Here is a 20018-nt window from a genome sequence, read left to right on the forward strand (position 1 = left end):
TATGGGTTCAGTCACTCTAGAGCATCATCAGCTGAAAAGTAATGGGGGAAGGATATTCCTTTAGCTTCTTATCCAGTAAACTTAAGAATCCATATTCTCCACGGGGATTACAGATTAGACTAAAGAATTGGAGCAAAATATCACATGTTGTCTGGTCAAACTTTCTTGGTCTCCAGTATGTGTGAAGAAGGCATGATGTTTAGAATGGAAGAGACATTGGCAAGCCTTTCATTTCTCCCTTTGGTTGTTTTGTTTTGAGTGCCAATAGACACAGAAAACCCCATAGCACTGTACACACTGTCCATAGTCCTTAATACAGATAGGATATATGCTTACTATGCTCATTTTATATTTCTATAATTTATAGCTACTATTCATGGAGGGAGGGGGAGGGGGGGGGGGGACATGCCTTGGTACCCCCCCTCATAAATACATTCAATATTTTCTTGCATCTACCTCATGTACACGAGGGCACAACTCCTATCCTCACAGCAAGGATGACCTGCAATAGTTTAAGGCCTTTGTTAGAAAAACATCTTTGCAAGTGATCCCAGCAGCAAAACCAATTTAACTCCCACCCTCTCCCTCCCCACCCCCCCCCCCCCCCCCACAAAAGGACAAGTGAAGTAGATTGAAATTACATGTATGAACATGATGAATACAAAGTACAGGCACTTAATTATTATGCGTCAAAATCCTACTGAAAGCTGCTCAATATGACCTGTTCCTAATCATATTCCCTGTGGTGAAGTCTGACCTTGATACATCTCATTTTTCTCAGCTCATTATAAATCCTTACAAGGTCTACACTGGAGGACTTGAAGCCAAACCAGTCTTTCAGCTAGTCTACTCACAACAGACCTTTCTTTTGTGATACTGGTATACAAGCACACTGTAAACAGCAGGGAGAAGGCTGGAGTCAAGGCTACACAATCATTACACCTCTCAATATCAGCGGGATGGCAAGGACAGAGTTAATGAGCGCCCTCACCCTTTGTTGTGTTCAGCTGTCCGTCTGTCTTGAGGTCGTTCCAAATTTCTTTCAGCTGAGATGAGGGGTCGAATGATGAGCACGTCGTCACGTTCACGCCATCCTATGGAGTTGTTAAAATGATTGTGAGTAATGCTACGAGCACCTCAAAATGGCATAATAAATCAATGTGCTATCTTACATGATTACTGCAGCAAACATTCAGTATTTCAGTCAACATGAGGATAGTATAAAAACACATGAACTGTAAGCAAGTAGTAGAAATATGATAGTCTTTCAAATTAATAGAGTGCATGAAAAATGGCAATGGAGACGTACAATTTGACAGAAAAACAAAATACTTCTACAAATTGTTTACTGGACACATCGACTAACTTAGTAATATGGGAAAACTCTGAACACTCATCCAATTCCTCTTCGACACTCTAATATTTAGAGTTGGTTCACCATATTCTGGCACTGTACATCTTTCCAAATAGTTCATTGCATAGTACATAGCACATTGGCGGGGGGAAGGGGAGGGCATTTTGTCACAGGAATTGCAACTTTTTCATCGTCAAATTGGCAACTTTGAATTTCACAATTTACCTTATATTGAAGAAATATGAGATACAACTTGTCAAATTCATTAATCTACAAAAATCACAAAGAAATTTAATAGATTGCCATTTGTGAGAGAAACAGGATTTGAGGTATCTTCTATTCAATGTCTTGCAAATTTTCTTAGAATCAGTCATAAATTTAGCAATTACAGGCTTTACATAGGAATACAACTGAAAATTAAAACAATTATATTGATCAACAAATAGCTTTTATGAAGAAAATTGCTGACTTTACCTAATGAAAAACTGCCAACTTAATTGTAATGGAGAACAGAAATCCTATTAAACAAAAGGAAACAGTACCAAACCATGGAAATGTGGTTTTCCTAGAATTGCTAGGTTATATTAGAGATGAACATATGTGTGCTTACACGTCCACACTGATCATGTGCCACAAACAAGTATTAAGATAATTATCCTTTGGCAAGCACCAGACATTTTGACCCACATCTGTTTCAATGTCCTTCCATTAGGTGGCTGCCAAACCTTACTTTTCAACTCACTGATGTCATGAAAACCGCACTAATGATTCACCAACTGTTAGTACAAGGGCGGCAACAAAACTATAAAAGTTGTTACACTTCCTGAAGGTTGAACAAATGTTGATTAGAGTACAAACTCCCTGGAAAGTTCACAACATCAAGCATAACAACAACATGTAGAATACAAAAGTAAGACATAAGTCTGCATGACATACAGAATAAACTTGTTATCTTTTTATCTTTTCATTCAAATACTCTGGAAAGGCTTGTGGAAGATTGTGTCTATGTGTGTGTGTGTTTGTCTGTTTTGTTCTGCTTAACTTGTTTTTCTACTTTCTTTGCTTATTTCAAGCATACAGAATTATAAATTTGCATTCTAGTAGCATACCTTGCATGCTGCTGCTATGCACACGGTGCAGGGCTGAGTGGGGTGACCATCATGAAACATGACTCCAGACGTTGAAGCTGACGAGAAGCCAGTATTCCACCGGCCCCCTTTCCTGCAGAGGAAACAAAATAAATGCATTGACCTGTAGTACACAGTTCATTCATAATCACACATTGTTTCTTCACTACCACAATCAGTCTTCTATCTTCATGTTTATATGCTGTATACACCATATATTTCCTAATCCTGGAATACAGCTACAGCTTTGTATGGACGGACAAATACACATGTGCACATTGCTTTCATGTAAGACTCAGAGTCAATATTTACCCATGTTTGTAAATTTTCGAATAGCATCCGACTCTTGAAATTTGCAAAATGAACCCCCCCCCAAAAAAAAAAAAAAAAAATATATATATATATATACGGCATATTAAATAGATCATGACATAATTGCATGCTGACCTCTTAAAATTAAAGATAACCTGATGTTCCTAATTTTGCTTGCTTTCTCTGTCTCCCCCCCCCCCCCCTTTCATTCCATTAATTAAAAAATTCTGACTCATTCCAGCCAGGTTAGAGAGAGGAAATGTTTGTTTGAACAACACACTCAAGATTACTTTCAATACAATACGTACATGTACTCATATATCGTAACTATTACAATACTTGCATGTCTTAGATTTACAACATATATCCTGTTACATTTCATTTACTGGTAATGTTCAGGGGGAATGGGGAAACTATCACCTTGAAATGGAGAAATGGAATTTTCTCTTTGCCATTTATTTCAAAGTCTGAGACTAAATGATATTGAAATGTATGCAGCAGTGAAGCATTTGTGAGCGAACATCAAGAAAGACATAAGGCAAAAAGAAAAAAATCTTCTGAGGCCATCACACCAGTATAGTAAGCAAGTAATCAACGTTGGTGAAGGTGATGGGACAAACTATTACTTCCGAGGCGATCTGGATGTAGCTTTCTTTCCGAAGCGCAGCTGAGGAAAGATACACGTAGCGTACACATTCAGATCGCCGAGGAAGTAATAGTTTGTCTAATTGCCTGAAACTAAAAGTTGATTATTTGCTTTATATTCCAAATCTAGGGTCCTAGAAATTCCCATTTTATTCCACATCTGAAACCATTTTAGCTGTCTTTAGGTATCCTTAGGGCTTACGCTATGTGTGCGCGTAGATGACAAAACAATGAATTTGCTGCGCGCACCACGCAGCACAGAAGTGAAAGTGCATTGCACTGTGTACTATCAAGTGACCTAGTTAAATGGTAGTCCACAGTGCAACGCACTTTTATTTCATGCGTACTCATCTCGCGTTAGGACTGTATGGACTGCCAGAGATTAGCGAAACAAAAGGGACTATCAACATAGAGTGTCACGAACTTTTCTTCTCAGGTGATGTGATGGGCAAAACTACGCTTAATCACTTGATCAGCTCTTGACCAATCCTATAGCAGGATTCTTAGTATGTGGAATATGAATTAGTTTATCGTCACACTAGAATCACATCTTCAAACATACTTGTCCTCCGATTCTCCAGTTCCGTTCTGCCATGTGAACATGAGGGACACATCGGCTGCTTCACTGCCGTTGTTGTACACATCCCAGACGAACACTCCCACAGGGAGACTCGTTTCCTGTGTCAAGGTTAGCGAGAAGGATATTGACATAATCAACAGATACCAAATAGATACTGTCACAAGGGTAATATATGTACAGGCAACTCCTGTTACAATGAAATCCTCAGAACCAGCGGTTTTTTCTTTCGTTACATTGAAATTTCACAAAAGCCGAATTAAAAGTGATGAAGATAATGATTTGGAGGACCTGAATTTTGACTCCATTTTATCAAATTTTGTTATCTCTAACAGTGTTTGTTGTAATGGGAGCACCCTGTTATACATATATTTGTTCTCTTCACAGCAGCTGAGGAGCAAAGTGTATTTGCTGGGTTTCTTCTTTCATCTGCCTAAACTGCAATCACTAAGAACTGCAGTTGATTCCTTCCATCACAAAACAAAGAGTATATCCCCAGTGCTTTAGTGTTTGCTCAATCATGAAAAAACTTTCCAATACACTATCAGAGCTTTCATAGCTTGTCTTGTCAAACTGGACAAACTATCAACACATCTTTGCAAGTGAGGTTAATAATGCTAAATAAGGTTAATAACGCTGAATAAAAGACAAGCACTGATCAGATAACATGTACAGTGTATAATATCATGAACAACTTTAGATTATTACAAATATTATCCTTCATGTATGTGTACTTGTAGTTCTCTTTTATGATGTATGAACAGAATTGAGTTATAAGAACAAAAATGAGTAAATGCAAATAAGACAGACAAATTGCCCTTCATGGATGTAAAAAAGCACCAATTATTCATTGTTTATAAGTACCAGATACAACATACACACATATATACATATTCGGGTTGGACTTGAACCAACAATCTACTGATTACTAGACAAGTGTTGTGACCACTAGACTACCTAGCTTCTGTCCTGCAGCCACACCAGTTTTAATCTTTTATAGAAGCGGGCACTGCATATTTTCACTAAATTCTGGCTTCAAGATTTTTTTTTTTTTTTTTTTTTTTTTGCAACTGATTGACAAATTTACATCGATGAAGGGCAATTTGTCAATCAGTTGCAAGAACACATCTCTGTACAAAAATTCATTAATTTGACGAAATGAGTTAACATGAATTATAAAATGGGTTCAAGAATGTAGCCAATTGGAAGCGCTGAAATGTGTGCGTGCATTATTTTCTTACTAACATGCACGGCCGTGCAAAAAAGCGTAAAGTCACTGACGTCACAATGTTTACACTAGCAGTGCACACTCAATCAGTTGTTACAAGTGCGTTGCGTGCTACTATACGCGCTGTCAATCCTGTAAACAACTTCTAGTTCGGGCTGCCAGCCGGCCTTTCTTGTGCATAACATGTGGCGTATACTGCGTACGTATACTCTTATACGTACAGTACTTATATGTGCGGGACTTCCGAGTGCGACGTGCGTAAATGTTTGGGACGAACATCTTCGGACATCTTGACTTTTGAGCGAGTGCTACATGTAGCTGACTGGTATTGACCCACAAAGGTACATGAAAAATGCTGTTAGTTTTCAACCCATTTTATAAATCAAATAATACACAGGTTTGAGTTCGTGACGTTAGTGGAGATGCAGCTCACTCTCGGGTATTTACAATGTAGTGCAACATGCACTCGGCTTCGCCTGGTGCATGTTTCACAATTGTAAATACCCTCGAGTGTGCTACATCTCCACTAACGCACTCTCACCTGTGTACTATTTGTATACAACAAAAGTCATAGCATGGCAATCTCACCTGGTAGTTGTGAGGAAATATTGGTGAGACTTGGCGACACACCAGGGTGATGTTTTGCCCAGGGAGGAGGTATTTGGTCCAGGCCCTGGGGTAGAGCCCATGGTAGGAGGCTCTGTTAGCTGGGAACTGCCACTCCCACGAATGGGCCAGCTCCTTGCTGGACGGTTTGTTTGGAGATAGGACCTGTTGGTAGACTGTCTTTCCACCCCTCCGCACACATACTGTGAACTGTAGCACATTTAAATTAGAAAGTGAAAATACAGATGCACTTGTTTGATCTTTAAGAATTGTTGAACAATTAAAATATACAGTAATCTGCATTTATAAGTGGTTCTTTAATATTCTGTAAAATCAAAGCATTTAATTGGTACTTTCCCTTCATTTGCTCCTTCCATTTTTTTTTTTGAAATCTTGTTAATCAGGCCTTTCCTTTTTCCACTTTTACTTGTAGTGAAGAGTTATATTATCACTTGGAGAATAAGAATTGACTTCGAGGTGGTCAGAATTTTATACTCACTTGCCAAAAACTTTACAAAGATTATTATCATTCATTTGGCATTTCAACACAAAATACAAGGAGAATATCATATTATATGAATTTTGACTTGCCGTACCCAATCTACATATCTCCTATTAAAGTAAAGTACAGTCTTACAACAATCGTAAATGGCAACATACATTTCAACAAAATACAATCATTTGGTTTATTTGGGTCTTTTTACAATTTACACATTTTGCAATTCTCAGTGTACATGTAATTGCTACCTACTATCTTGTCCAGTTACATTGAGTACAATTCTGTACAATTCAGCTTCAAAATATCTTAATAGGTTAATACTGAATGATATGAGTAGATTTTTGCTCAATTTTAACTTAAAGCCATCACCATGACTAGCATCAGCATTTTGAGGCTAAATCACCCCCCCCCCCCCCCATTACTTGCAGTGATCAATTAAAATGTAATATACACTGTTTACCACTAGAAAATATGCTTCTCTTGAAGGAAAAAAAAATACAATGTATCTTTCATCACATAAAGTGAGTAGAAATTTATCATACAATTCTTACAGGTTTGAGTCAGTCTTATTCATTGACACTTTTTAATCCAGTCAATTGAAATATAGATTACAATAATTGTCTAAGCTTGTGATACATTTTGGTATCATAGAATCATGTGCAATAACAAACTCACATTACAAAAAAAAAATGCATAATAAAACAGTGACAGAAAAAAAAAATCAATTTGATCAATTGTGCTCACTAAAAAAAAAAAAAACAAACAAACAAAACAAAGCAAATGACTGAGCCATATGTTTTTGGGGAAGAAAAACTCAAAATATCCTATCTATGCTCACAAAAACTCCAACCTGGAACATCTACAAATATTTGCTGAACAATACTCCATATCAGAAGAATCATATTTCATTAACAGAAAAGATCACACTCTAGTCCAAAACATGACAGGCAAAATTGTTCTCTAACCAAAGGAATACAGCCCCACCGGGAGTTGACCTTTGAGCCAACTTTTCACACCACACCCCCAACTATGAGGCCATATCTCTTCCAAAACAAAGAGAGGGATGTCTCAGTTTCTGTTTATGGTGCATGAAGTCACAACATCAGATGATAATATTCTCCCTAATATGAGCCTAGGTGTGCCTACAGCCATCTGGTATTAACTCATTAATTTTTAATGGTCAACAATTACCAAGCTTCTACAGCCTGCCTGTGAATCCTAATGACTTCTGTCTGCAACTGTCAATTTTCTACCACTGCAAACATCAACATTTTTTGTGCGATTAATCTTTCGTGCTGGGCGACTACAAAACATATTCAAGGGTCCTTGACTTCGCGGTGCACAATTGCTTCATACCTGTTATGTTTTCATCCAATTCTCAGAAAAGACAGAATTTGATTTAATATTTCCCTGCATGAATACTAATACGCTGCCAGATCCACTGCACTGAAACTACTGCACACACACGAGCTCAAATGAATACCGGTACTCTTAGGGCACATACACACACATATTATATACCAGGGATGCATCACTGACAAAGCCCACAATTCAACCTGTTTAAAATGTGCAAAGAAAATAGTGAAGATATTCTTGCAGGTTATAGAATTTATGCTAGCTAATAGAATGAAATATATGCAAAAATTAATGTACTGGATCAATTAATGTTGGATCAATATTGTATTTTTAGTTGGTATATGTTGTATTCTTTATTTGGTATATATTTGTTTTTGTTTACCATTTTCTTCTTTGTTAAAATGTTTGAATATGTATATGCATGTAAATATCTTTTCATTCTTGAAGCGCCATGAGCACTGAAAAGTGGACCTGTGCACTATACAAGTAGCCACTATTATTATTATTATTACTGCAAAAATTTCCACGTATACAATTTGTACATTACACAAGAAAGTAAAAAACTGAAGTACATGTATCTGCTCAGTTTTGTTATAGCGACAGTGTCTGTTTACGTCACAAGCTACTATTACAGCAAATGTTAAGTACTGATGATGTTACACCAGGGTAGTGTCTTCACACTGTGTCATCACAAATACAGTGTGTATCTCAATCAAATGCAGAAGGACGAGAGAATACTATCAATCACCAAGTTCCTGCTTGGTTGAGGGACCAAAGTAACAAATACCTGCTCAAGTTTAAGCCTTGGGTAATACTGCACTGTTGGTGATACTAGGAGCACACATTGCACAACCCACGGTTTTGGTAAGTACTGTGTTGAATATGATATATTACTGTGAACCCTTTATTCTGGAGGGATCAGGAGACAGGCTTTTCTCCTGTTTAAGCAGGGCTCTCACTAATGTAGTGGATGGTATTGGCCTGTGGAATTCATCCCACTTGAAACTCAGTATATGGGCATCATACTAAATCATGCACAGCTATTCAAACCACTGATATCCATGGCAACAAGTACACATGCGCTACCTTACCCAATAAAAAAAAAGAATGATGATGGAAGATGATACAGCAGTCTAACTCTAACAAGATTTGGGGAAAATATGTCACTGGAACAAACCTTCATGCCCTTGGATCGCAAAATAACTCTTTCAGAGTGTAGAACAAGTCATAATGTCTATGACCCTGACAATGCTGAGAAATAGGCAGTACTGCAATTAAACATGAACATTTTGTGCTATACCATTTGGTTGAACAACATGCAAAATTTTTTTTTATGACATTTAGGGACAAATATATTCTTTTCATATTCTTTTCATGATTATCCTTCCTTTGTTCTCTGTCACACACACACATACACACACATATGCACATACATTGTACACATGACCAAAAACACAAACACTACACATACAGACGCACAAAGAGGGAGAGCATGGACTGAACATAGTGAAGGTGACTCTCTGCACTCGTATTGAAGTGGTGGTACTTGTGTATGTCTGAGTAGAAGCTGGCAGTGCTTGATATGACCACTGGCAGAATGTCCTACTGCCCAACGTCAAATGTCTAGCTGTGTTATCGGCAGAACATGTCTGGCATTGGTTAGAAAATACCTCTTCTGGAGATGAAATTAAATCACTGTAATCATTTCTAAGGATTAAATTAGAATTTTTAGATATCAGTGATGGGCAATGGAAGTGTTTCAGCCAAAACATGTCCTGATAAAGTGGTTTGTGGTTCCGATTATATGGTGAATATAACACATAAAAAGTTTGTTACATTTAATTTTGTTGCCCTTCCTATTTATAAAGCGGTTTCCGATTTCCAGGTTAGCAATGTATCAGGAAGAATGGCAGGCACAATCCTATTTCCTCTATGCTTACGTCAAAGTAGGGAAATACTGGTACATCCTGTATAATTACCTCCGCCAAGGGGGGAGGTTACAGTGTATGTTTTCGTTACCATTGGTTTGTTTGTTATTTAGTTCGTTCGTTCGTTTCTCCATGTGCAAAGTAACTCAAAAAGTAGTTAACGGATTTGGATGAAACTTACAGGAAAGGTTGAGAATGACACAGGTAACAAACGATTAACTTTTGGTAGTGATCCGAGAATTTTTTGGGAATTTATGAAGGATTTTTGATGTTTTGGCAGCTAGGGTCAATGAACTTGGGAGTTCAGGCTGCGCGTATTTGAGGTTTGCATGCACGCACTAAAGCGCATGCTCTAGTTTCTGCTAGGGCAAGGCGCGCCGTGCAGCTGAGGGTTTATGATGTAACAAAGGCTTCTATATTGGGAAATAGGGCGACTTTCAGCCCACAAAGCAGTACGTATGTTTGGAAATCACTGATCTCTGTGGAAGAACAAGATCAGTGCAGGTGGAAATGAGCTGCTTGGTTGAGGTCTGTGCTCTCAGAGTGCTTCTCTAGTTTGCATCTGTTAAATAGCACACCTGTTACAGCTGTATATTGCTTTTGTAATACCACAAAATATTGTTTATTCTTTGAGACATATGAAAATAAAGTAAACTAAAACTATAATGAACAAATTTATGTCTTGCCTGAAACCATTCTTGTGTGACTTTACATGGCTACATTACAACATTACATTGATAAACATGGGAGCTACCCCTGAACACAAGTTTGCAGGAAATTTTAGACTTGGAGCATCAATGAGAAGGTGTGATGGCCAAACCATTGCAACATACTGTACATTGTACACTGGCCTGGTGAGGCCAATCGACCTAGTTGTGAATATCACGTGTGTTTGATGATCTGCCAAAGATGATAAATTGACTTTTGTGCCGCCTGGAAAATTAGATAAAAATAATTGCATCTATCTTCATGCTGTCCAATTTGCCTCCTTTCAGACAACATTTCCCTTTTTATTTTGGTCAATGATTAATCAAATGCTGAAAACTTTAAAACACACCTGAGGAAGTTTGCTTGTGGTGAATGTATACACTTGTGCCCGACGCTCTGTTAAATGTTAACTAGCAGAGTGGCGTAACTGATAAAACCATAAACTGACTTTCACGCTCTGCAGACACCATAAATGCAATTTAAACTAATGATGAATTCTAGTCATTTTATTCCATCAGGCATACTTCATGACACTGTGTATCAAAATGGAAGATGAGCAAAGGAAACTGGAATGGTATATTATTTATTTACTGCCACTCTTTCAGTGAATTCTGTTGATAATGAACTTGTAATGTCACCTTATCTCTTCTTACAAAAAAAAAATACAGGCACAATATACTACATATCAAATCTAGAGGTAGAATTAGCCTTATTATGACTTACCTTATAACCAAGAGAATTCTATGCAGAAATACAAATTGAATATTAAAAAAAAAAAAGAAGTTTTTTTCTATATCTTGATCCAGAGAAATTTTACTAATATAATCCCGCATCCTCAAAAGAAAAAAAAGGCAAAAAAGAGGAAAACGAAAAAAAAAAAAATATATATATATATATTAAGGTTACAGCCTGATGGAATATGTCATAACAGCATGTAATGAATCACTCTTGCCACTATACCATGAGTAGTGAGTTATTCAGAATTCCTAATTGCCTCTCAATAATACAGCACTTTCATTCACTCAGTAGTGGTTATAAATTTGCACAGATGCTAAGTGTAACACTCCCAATATTCACAACATTTTGGCTGAGTCTAGAAAAAGAATGTACACATTCGTTGTACCACATACTCATGGCAGATGGGTGATGTGGTGAATATAGCTCCTTAGTTCCCGTTTTAATGCTCACAGAGTAACTTCTAAATGATCATCATAGCAAATGTGGTAGTAATTCATTAACTCTTTGTCACATATACTATGAATACAAGGATTTATTAGTATGGGCTAAAAACACGCCAGTAGGATTTACACACTATCGAGGCTGGAGTCAAGATAAAAAAAATCACCAGATTCAAATCTACAGTACGGTATGAGTACATTCAAAGCTGAATTCTGATCAAAACAAACAGACAAACAAACAAATCTTGATTCAAAGCCACAGCATGGCACTACTACTTTCATGGCCAAATTGGAGTGAAAGTGAGAGAGAAAAAAAGAAGAAGAAAAGAACTCACCTGATTCAAATCTACAGTATGGTATGAGTACTTTCCAGGTTTGAGGGACCACCGGCAGAAGTCGCCCTTCCAGCCTCGGTTGATTGCACCACACCCAATACCACCAATGGGGACACCTGATTGTGGACAAGCCCAAAGGGAATGAGAGAATATTTTGTGTAGAACCAAGTTTGTCCCAAAATATATGAAGGATGGAGAACTTCCAGACTTGAATTATGAATGTCTCTTAAAGGGATGGCATATAATTTTGGTTGAGATGGGGATTCAGGTTTTAACTTTTTATGAGATAATTAAAAACCGCTTAAAGGAAATATCAAAGAGCATACAATTCTAAGAAGAATTCAAAGTTTACATGATGAAAATCAGTTTTGAAATGGCCGAGATATCCTAAATCAAAGAGGTCCTAATAAAAGGTGGGACCCATCTATTATTACAACCACTTTGTTTTGCTTTGTTTTTGGATATCTCAACCATTTCAAAACCAATTTTCATCAAATAAACTTTGAATTCCTTTAAGAATGGTATGCTCTCTAATATTTCATATAATTGGTTTCTAATTATCTCATAAAAAGTTAAACCTTAATTCCTATCTCAACCAAAACTATACCACAAATTTAATGTTTGTAAAGGTGCTTGCTTCATTTCTCTGGATTGAATATGGTGCAACACTTGGGGTCTTGTGTGTAAACATGGACTTCAAGAGTAACAAGACATGATAAAAACAATTGTATATTGAATACAAGTGGTACATCCCTTGCTTTTTTGATATCTTTAGAACATTTTGTGGGTTGACTAATTTTTGCGAAATCAATAACTTCCCAAAATACTGGCTTCTGTAACATAAATGAAATGTTTATTAATGGAAAAATGAGCAGAGAAAACGGGATTCCATTGGATCCTGATCCCATTTTCTTTGCTCATTTTTCGACTAATAAATCATAGTCATTTCTGGTCAGTTTTCTTCTGTCTGTGTTTGTTACAAAAATGAAATGTAACAGGAAAATGTCAACTTCTCTCTTGAAAAAAAAACAAACAATATACTTGTTTTTCATTCAGTTGCTGGGAGTCTTGATTGTGAAATCAACCACTTGCAAAACTGTTAACTCTTAACGTGCCATGGTCGCCGAACGGCGACCTTAGTCCTGACGTGCCATGGTCGCCGATCGGCGACTAAGAAGAGCAAGAAAAGCATTGATCATTTAAGTTCTTCTCGTACCGTAATGTGTTACATCAAGAAACTGCCAATGATATGTAGTGGTAGCTGATTAGCATAGCCATCGTTTCCACTAAAAATGTGAGCATGCTTACATTAGAAAATTTTGAGTAATTTAACGATTTTTCAGCTAGATGTATTTTTTTCGTGTCGGGAAAATCGCAGCGAGCGCACCCTCTGCGAGATGTGTATGGATCAAAAGTCTCATTGGTAAACCACACGTGTGTATGCTATTGATTCTGCGTGTATTGTCTATGCGGTTCCAGTCGCATTGTTCCGCTTGGATGCTGTCCTGCGGGAAGCTCTTTTGATTTTGTCCCTCAAAGAGGGTCGTCGGTCAAGTCTTTCATCCTTTTGTTTTGGTGAACATCACTAATCGTCCCCACGCTAGCATAGGAATTGCGCGCGGACAAAGACCTGCCGATTTCAATAGAGTACCCCCGCCCGTGGTCCGCTTAGACAAAAGAAGGATTAGTAGGCTCTTCCTTCCCAAGTGGACAAAAGACACTCTTCCAGGGCCCGGGACAATCACTTTAGTTTCAAATACAAGATCTGGGACTAAAGGACTCAGATTTGGGAATGAATTACTGAGGCAGAAAGAGAAATTGCTAAGACAAAATAAAATGCTAGTATCTTTGGAATCATACAATTCTAGAACGCAATTTTATTATCATTTGAAAGAGGAGATGTTGCTCTAAAACTTTCTCACAGAGTCAAGGGAGCGTTCTATTGAAGAAAAAACATGACTGACTCTTTTTTTCCGTACTACACAAAAATTTCTAATAATTTTTCTGATGTATCAATTATTTCTGCAATATTTCAGGTTCAGATAGACATTATGCCAAACTGACTACATGACACGAAAGAACAAACATTTCTTGATATATGTTGTGTAGAGCTCAATTCAAAACAGTCAATAGTTTCAGAGATATGGCGGTTTTAAATTTCATTGTCAGTGCAGTATCGAAACGTTCTGGCGTTAGGTAAAAACCTCTGGCACGTTAGGGGTTTTGGGCCTGGCACATTAAGAGTTAAAGTCCAGATGCACAAAACATTATGCTCACATATATGTCATATACACAGTGTACAGCTGTACCGTACAGTACAATAGCAAACAGTAATCACCAGCTTAGATTCCTACATAAAAAAATGTAGTTGCCATGCATGCTAACACTGCAAGTTATTATTTCATGAAACTAGATGCAGATTACGCAAACAAGTTACAGTTCGGACAAAACTTTGTTGTTGTTGTTGTTGTTGTTGTTGTTGTTTTTTCCATGCCACTCTGAGGGGAAAGTTGTACACCTGTACTTTGTCATGATTGATACTATTGACCCCCCCCCAAAAAAAAAAAAAAAAAAAAAATATATATATATAGATAGATAGATAGATAGATAAAAATAAAAATACTGTCATAGTTTGATCTCTTTTGCTTAAATTGTTTTTTATTTGAATAGTAGCTATCATGAGGTTGTTGAGAACCCCAAGACTGAAATGATACACATTTTGTTGCATAATTCAAGGTATTCAAGTCACAGACATACATTGTACAGTTATCTGTTTTTATCTGTAGATACCAAATCACCCCAGCATGTAATACTATGTAATACTGTAGTCTTTAATAAATTCACTGGCAGAAAACAAAGGGTCTTTAATATTCAACAAGTTCCACAATAAACAAGACACTAATTAACACAACTGTCTTCAATAATCCAATGCATGAGAACTGTGCCCAGACTGCCATTATTTTCACCTATTCTGGGCTGCAATCTGACAAATGGGCTAGCATTTTTTCTTTTAAATCTACAAGAAACATAAACCTATTCACTGAATATACTCACCAAATATGGGTCTAAATTTGACTGGATGAAGCACATCTATAAATGGCCTCTTTCCACCTCTCCACATCTTAAAGTGCATTTGTGAATATCTGCAGAGATTGGACAGACACACAATAGGAGATGCTGCAATGCACAAGACCATTTCTGTAATTAATTACAATCTATGGATGTTTCTTTTCCTATAGCCTAGTAAGGAAGCATGTTATCCATCTGCTCCCCTCCCATTAAGTTCCATAGGCACTAGATGTTGCTAGAAAAGGCAAGCCTCAGTAAGCTTTATGGTTGTTAACCTGGGCAACTTTTGGGAACAAATCATGTGGAAAATCTGAATAAGTTATAGAACCAGTCTACTATGAGTGGATTATCGCTATGACAATAATATTATTGATACTGTAATGAAATTGGAATGTGTTTGTATAAATAAACATCATAATGATGGGGAGAAAAAAACATGTAAAAATATTTCCCTTTTTTTTTTTTTTGCACACACATCTACAATTATGAAAAAAAGTGGAGAGGGGACCGGTATAATTGTATAAGAAACACTGTAATAATGGGCAGAAAAAAAAACTTGTAAAAATATTTCCTTTTTTTTTTTTTTGCACATACATCAACAATTATGAAAAATATTGAGGGGAGGACCCAATGTTTGGCAAGCATGGAAAGAAAAGTTAGTACAGGGAAGCCCTTTTATAACGAGATTGCTTACAACAAGGAACCATTTTTAATCAAATAATGTGACTGCCAGTCCTGATTTTCCATTATTGTATTTGATGCATGGTCTCTTTTATAGTACATTTACAATGAGGTATCAACTGAAACAAGGCTAAATTGGTGGTCCCAGTGGCCATGCTATAACAGGGTTTGCCCCATAGCGACTTTAGAATGAAGTTTCTCACCTGACAGACGGCAAAACGAATGCTTTCATCTGGTTTGGACGGACCATTGTGAGAGGCCGCCATTTCTCCTGGAATTTGTGGTTGAGAGAAACCGTCCAGCAGTAGCGGGGAATCCGAAGCTGCTCCAAGAGTTCAAAGTTCTTGGAAGCGTGCTTGTCCGGAGATGACCTCAGACTGGCCGAATTGTTGTGGGCTACTTGCCCATCGGTCTTATAGTCACTTGTTCCACTCAGAGACGATGCACTCTCTGCCATCCCATTCTCCTCCACTTCCGGGAGGTCGCTGTCAAGGTCGTCTTGGCGATCATCGCCGATGCTGAGGTCATTGCGGAATTCTTCGTCGATGGCTGCAGCCATTTCACCTGCACACGCATCTGCCGTCTCTCGTTGGTGTGAGGATCAAAAAACCTACTGAACTCAGTTATGTGCACTTCAAAGAATTTGATCCTTGCCTCATGCTCGCTCTTCACAGAGTCTGAGTGTCCGTGAGTGACTGACACTTCCTTTCCTGCCAACAGTCTCTGGCCGCATCTCAGTCACACCAATCCTGTAACAGCTGCGCACTTCATGAATGTCATTTCCTGGAAATCATACCGGAAGCAGAAGAAGATTCAAAAGAAATTACCTTCTAAGATATGGGAAGCGGATATATCTGGCATGACTAAACATTAACTTACCAACCTTTCACAATTTTATGGTGGAACTGAAAGGTTACACAGATGACACTGAAAAAAAAAGTATTTGTGAATTGAAAAAAAAAAAATGTCTATGATCATGAAAATACCTCCTGAAGTGTTGATTTACCTACATGTACAATATGTTACACTGTTACTGTTTCAACATGCAAATAAATAAAAGCAGTCACAAAGATGCAAGTGATCTTATGCTTCCTTTTAGATTATTACACAACAATGATCATTAAAACTGGGTACTGAAAACTTGAATGAATTTGCCAACTTTAAACAATTTATGGTCATGACAATAAATCTCAAATCTTATGACATCTGTTTCTGCAGCAAATTTCTTATGTTGAGACAAAGCAGTAAAATAAGCAATACATTGCTGGTAACACTCATCAAATAATAACATTGACAATATTCAAAGCAGACATTCGTTCAATTATAGCTCTTTTTTCTATTCAAACAAAACATCAAATGAAATACAAGAACATCAGGTACATGATTATGCATACAATACTTTTGTACAATGCAAAGGTGTGAAGGAAGGGTGTCAGTACTGTCACAGACTGTATAAATAGCTACGTAGGCTATTGTTAACAACACTACTGAAGCACATTGTATGCTCAGGCTGGTGAGATTGTGCATATCATTCTGAATGACTCTTCCCCTGTAGCATACAAATACACATCTAGCAGTCTTTGAGATATGTTTATCTATAGTAAAACAATCTATGGCTCAGTATTTCTGCTTTTATTCCATGTGTTCAATAGCTTTCATGGCAATGATAAGACCTTTGAGAACCTGATACTTAAAGGACAAGTTGACCTTCATAAACATAAGGATTGAGAGAATGCAACAATATTAGTAGAACACATCAGTGAAAGTTTGAGGAAAATTGGACAATCGATGCAAAAGTTATGAATTTTTAAAATTTTTGTGTTGGAACCGCTGGATGAGGAGACTACTACAGCTTGTGAGTCATATGCGTACAACAGTATAAAGAAAATGTAAAGAAAAATCAACATATTTTCACTTTTTGCGCATAATAAAAGAGCACTTGACTTGCCTCTTTCTACAGGCAGGGGGAATAATATTACCCATAACATTTGTCGGTAACGAGTCGGGGGAATGTGTACTTTTTTCAAAAGATGAAATTTTGTGAAATTCTCTTTATATTTTCCTTATATTGTTGTACGCATGTGACATCTAAGTTATTCACACACTGCAGTAGTCTTCTCATCCAGCGGTTACTGCACAAAAACTTCAAAAAATCATAACTTTTGAACGGATTGTCCGATTTTCCTCAAACTTTCAATGATGTGTTCTACTAATATTGCTACATTCTCTCAATCCTTATGTTTATGAAGGTGAACTTGTCCTTTAATGACATTATGTCGCAGTTCAACTCACGGTGGTGAAACTTTATAACAACCAAAAAAAAAAAAAAAAAAACATCAAACAGTTTCAAAGCATCACATCGACTATGTACAAACAAACAAAAAATCACATAGAAACTTAAGAGGGACTGGTGACCAAAGCATCACGATACTAACTTAAATACCTTCAATCCTTGCATCTAAGAGAAAATGACATGTACATGTACAATTGTACATGCTTGTAACGGTTCAAGATACCCATACTTCACAAGACCGTCATCAATGATCTAAAGCAAAAGGTGTTGGTACAGAGTACTTGATTCTATTACTGACAGAGTCTGTGAGCACCACAAAGTTGTTTCCTACATACCTGGCGTACTGCTCCTACATTGTTTGAGTGGTTAGAAAGGTTATACTTACTCCCAGCTCGCAACACTAGCAACACCACACAGCTTACAAGTCTGAAAAGAAGGGGCAAAAATTGTCTCTTCCACACAGAGAAGACTCACACACAGCATCTGACCACATTATGTGCTTGTACCGGTACACAGATTTGACCACATTACACAAAGTCTCAAACTGTGTGATGTAGAATTATAAGAAAAGGAAAAACAACAACATCAAAAGACTCAAGTTTCATTATGGTCAAAGGAGGTGTTTGTATTGTTAAAGAAGTCAATGTATAACTAGCTGGGTCATTTATCCAAAGGAGGCTTTCAGTGTGATAAGGGAGCTGGTTGCAAAAACTGTGCCATCGATCGCGATCTACTTAGTGATAAGACCTACAGTATTAATACTTAAACTGTAATACACTCACAGATGCAGAACACATGCTTAAATAGTAAATCTGTGATATGCTTTTGTGCAGTCTTCCATTCTAAAGGCAGGTAAATGCTGCATAATTAATGCACCGCGCACCATATTTCAACAATATTCAAACAGTGAGCACATGCTTGTTCAGCTATGGCAAGTTATGTACGAGTTTGTCAGTTACCACTCAGCGGCTTGAAAATCAGACATTCATCTGCATTGTTTGGCTAACAGCTATCTTCAAGTTGTGTTTTGAGATTTGTTACTGCTCTGTATAGGAGCCTTTTGGGGAAAGGGAAGTTTGCTTACAAATCGCATTTTGAATATCATTATTTCATCACATTACTTATTGCAACCATACAAATTTCACTATTGATAATGAAAAGAAACACCGTAGGCCTACATCAGATCAGTTTCAAGTCAGAGTCAAGATTTGGTCACATTGTTATGCCATGTTAGACAAAATACCACATTCCAGTGCACAAAGTCCATCACATTGGCAGCACTCAAACTAATCCTTCTTCTTTTTTTCCTTTTTTTTTTTTAATCAGTGCTTTTTTCACATTGTAGCATATTTCTCTTTAAGAGGTAAAATTTCCTCTACAGATTTCATGTTTATGTAGATGTAGTCAGAATGATTACTTATACACGTACCATCACAACAGACGAGTAGAATAAAGAGAGGAATCATGATCACATTTCTGCACGTTGGTGATGGCAGTGTTACATTTCTCCCCAAGAGATACTCACATGTCATCAAAAGACACAGTGCAAGTTACATGGTCAATACACACGTGATTTGTTTTTGCCTCTCAGGCAACGTGTATTTGACGTCATGGAACCTCGTCTATATAATTTTGCTCACAACCATTTACTTATTTTGTGTCTGGTACCATGGAAATGGCAAACCCTCTCTATTATACACGAAACAGGCTTTAATATGACGCTGTTGAATTTCTACTTCAGTGATATATACCACTGCTAACATTATCAGCATCCACAATGTGCCTCTTTACAGTGTGCACACATACAACTGGTGTGTGTGTGATATCAATGAAATATTTGCTTTACGCAAATATAAATGAATGCACAAAGGTCAAAGTGCAATTCCACACCATATTAAAGTTGGCTTTAATAACTAAAGCAAAAGCAGATGGACAGAACAGCAAAGGTTTCATTAAAGATTGGATCTACAAACAGAAGTTACGTCATATCTTAACATACATGTAACTTTCTGAAGTTTTTAAATATTAGTGAAATTAGTTGCAACCACTTATTCAAATTTGCAGAGGTGATTTGAATAGGTCATCACCATTGAGTAGTATAAAAATCTTCACCTTAAAAAAA

General features: G+C 37.1%; 1 protein-coding gene across 1 annotated transcript in view; it reads right to left on the minus strand.

Annotated features, from left to right (window-relative positions):
* Positions 1-20018, minus strand: part of LOC139740420 (non-lysosomal glucosylceramidase-like) — a 42471-nt gene that overhangs the window by 13199 nt on the left and 9254 nt on the right. Inside the window, exons 2-8 of the mRNA XM_071651012.1 lie at positions 15807-16386; positions 14908-14996; positions 11854-11969; positions 5832-6059; positions 4001-4116; positions 2464-2575; positions 992-1094 (exon numbers count right to left, since the gene is read on the minus strand). Coding sequence (XP_071507113.1) covers positions 992-1094; positions 2464-2575; positions 4001-4116; positions 5832-6059; positions 11854-11969; positions 14908-14996; positions 15807-16162 — 1120 coding nt within the window. The 5' untranslated portion in view covers positions 16163-16386. The remainder of the gene's footprint in view (positions 1-991; positions 1095-2463; positions 2576-4000; positions 4117-5831; positions 6060-11853; positions 11970-14907; positions 14997-15806; positions 16387-20018) is intronic.

Source organism: Diadema antillarum, unplaced genomic scaffold (genome assembly GCF_040938485.1).
Source record: "Diadema antillarum isolate AM-2024a unplaced genomic scaffold, OU_Dant_1.0 seq00000854_RagTag, whole genome shotgun sequence".
In the NCBI taxonomy this organism is placed as follows: Eukaryota; Metazoa; Echinodermata; class Echinoidea; order Diadematoida; family Diadematidae; genus Diadema; species Diadema antillarum.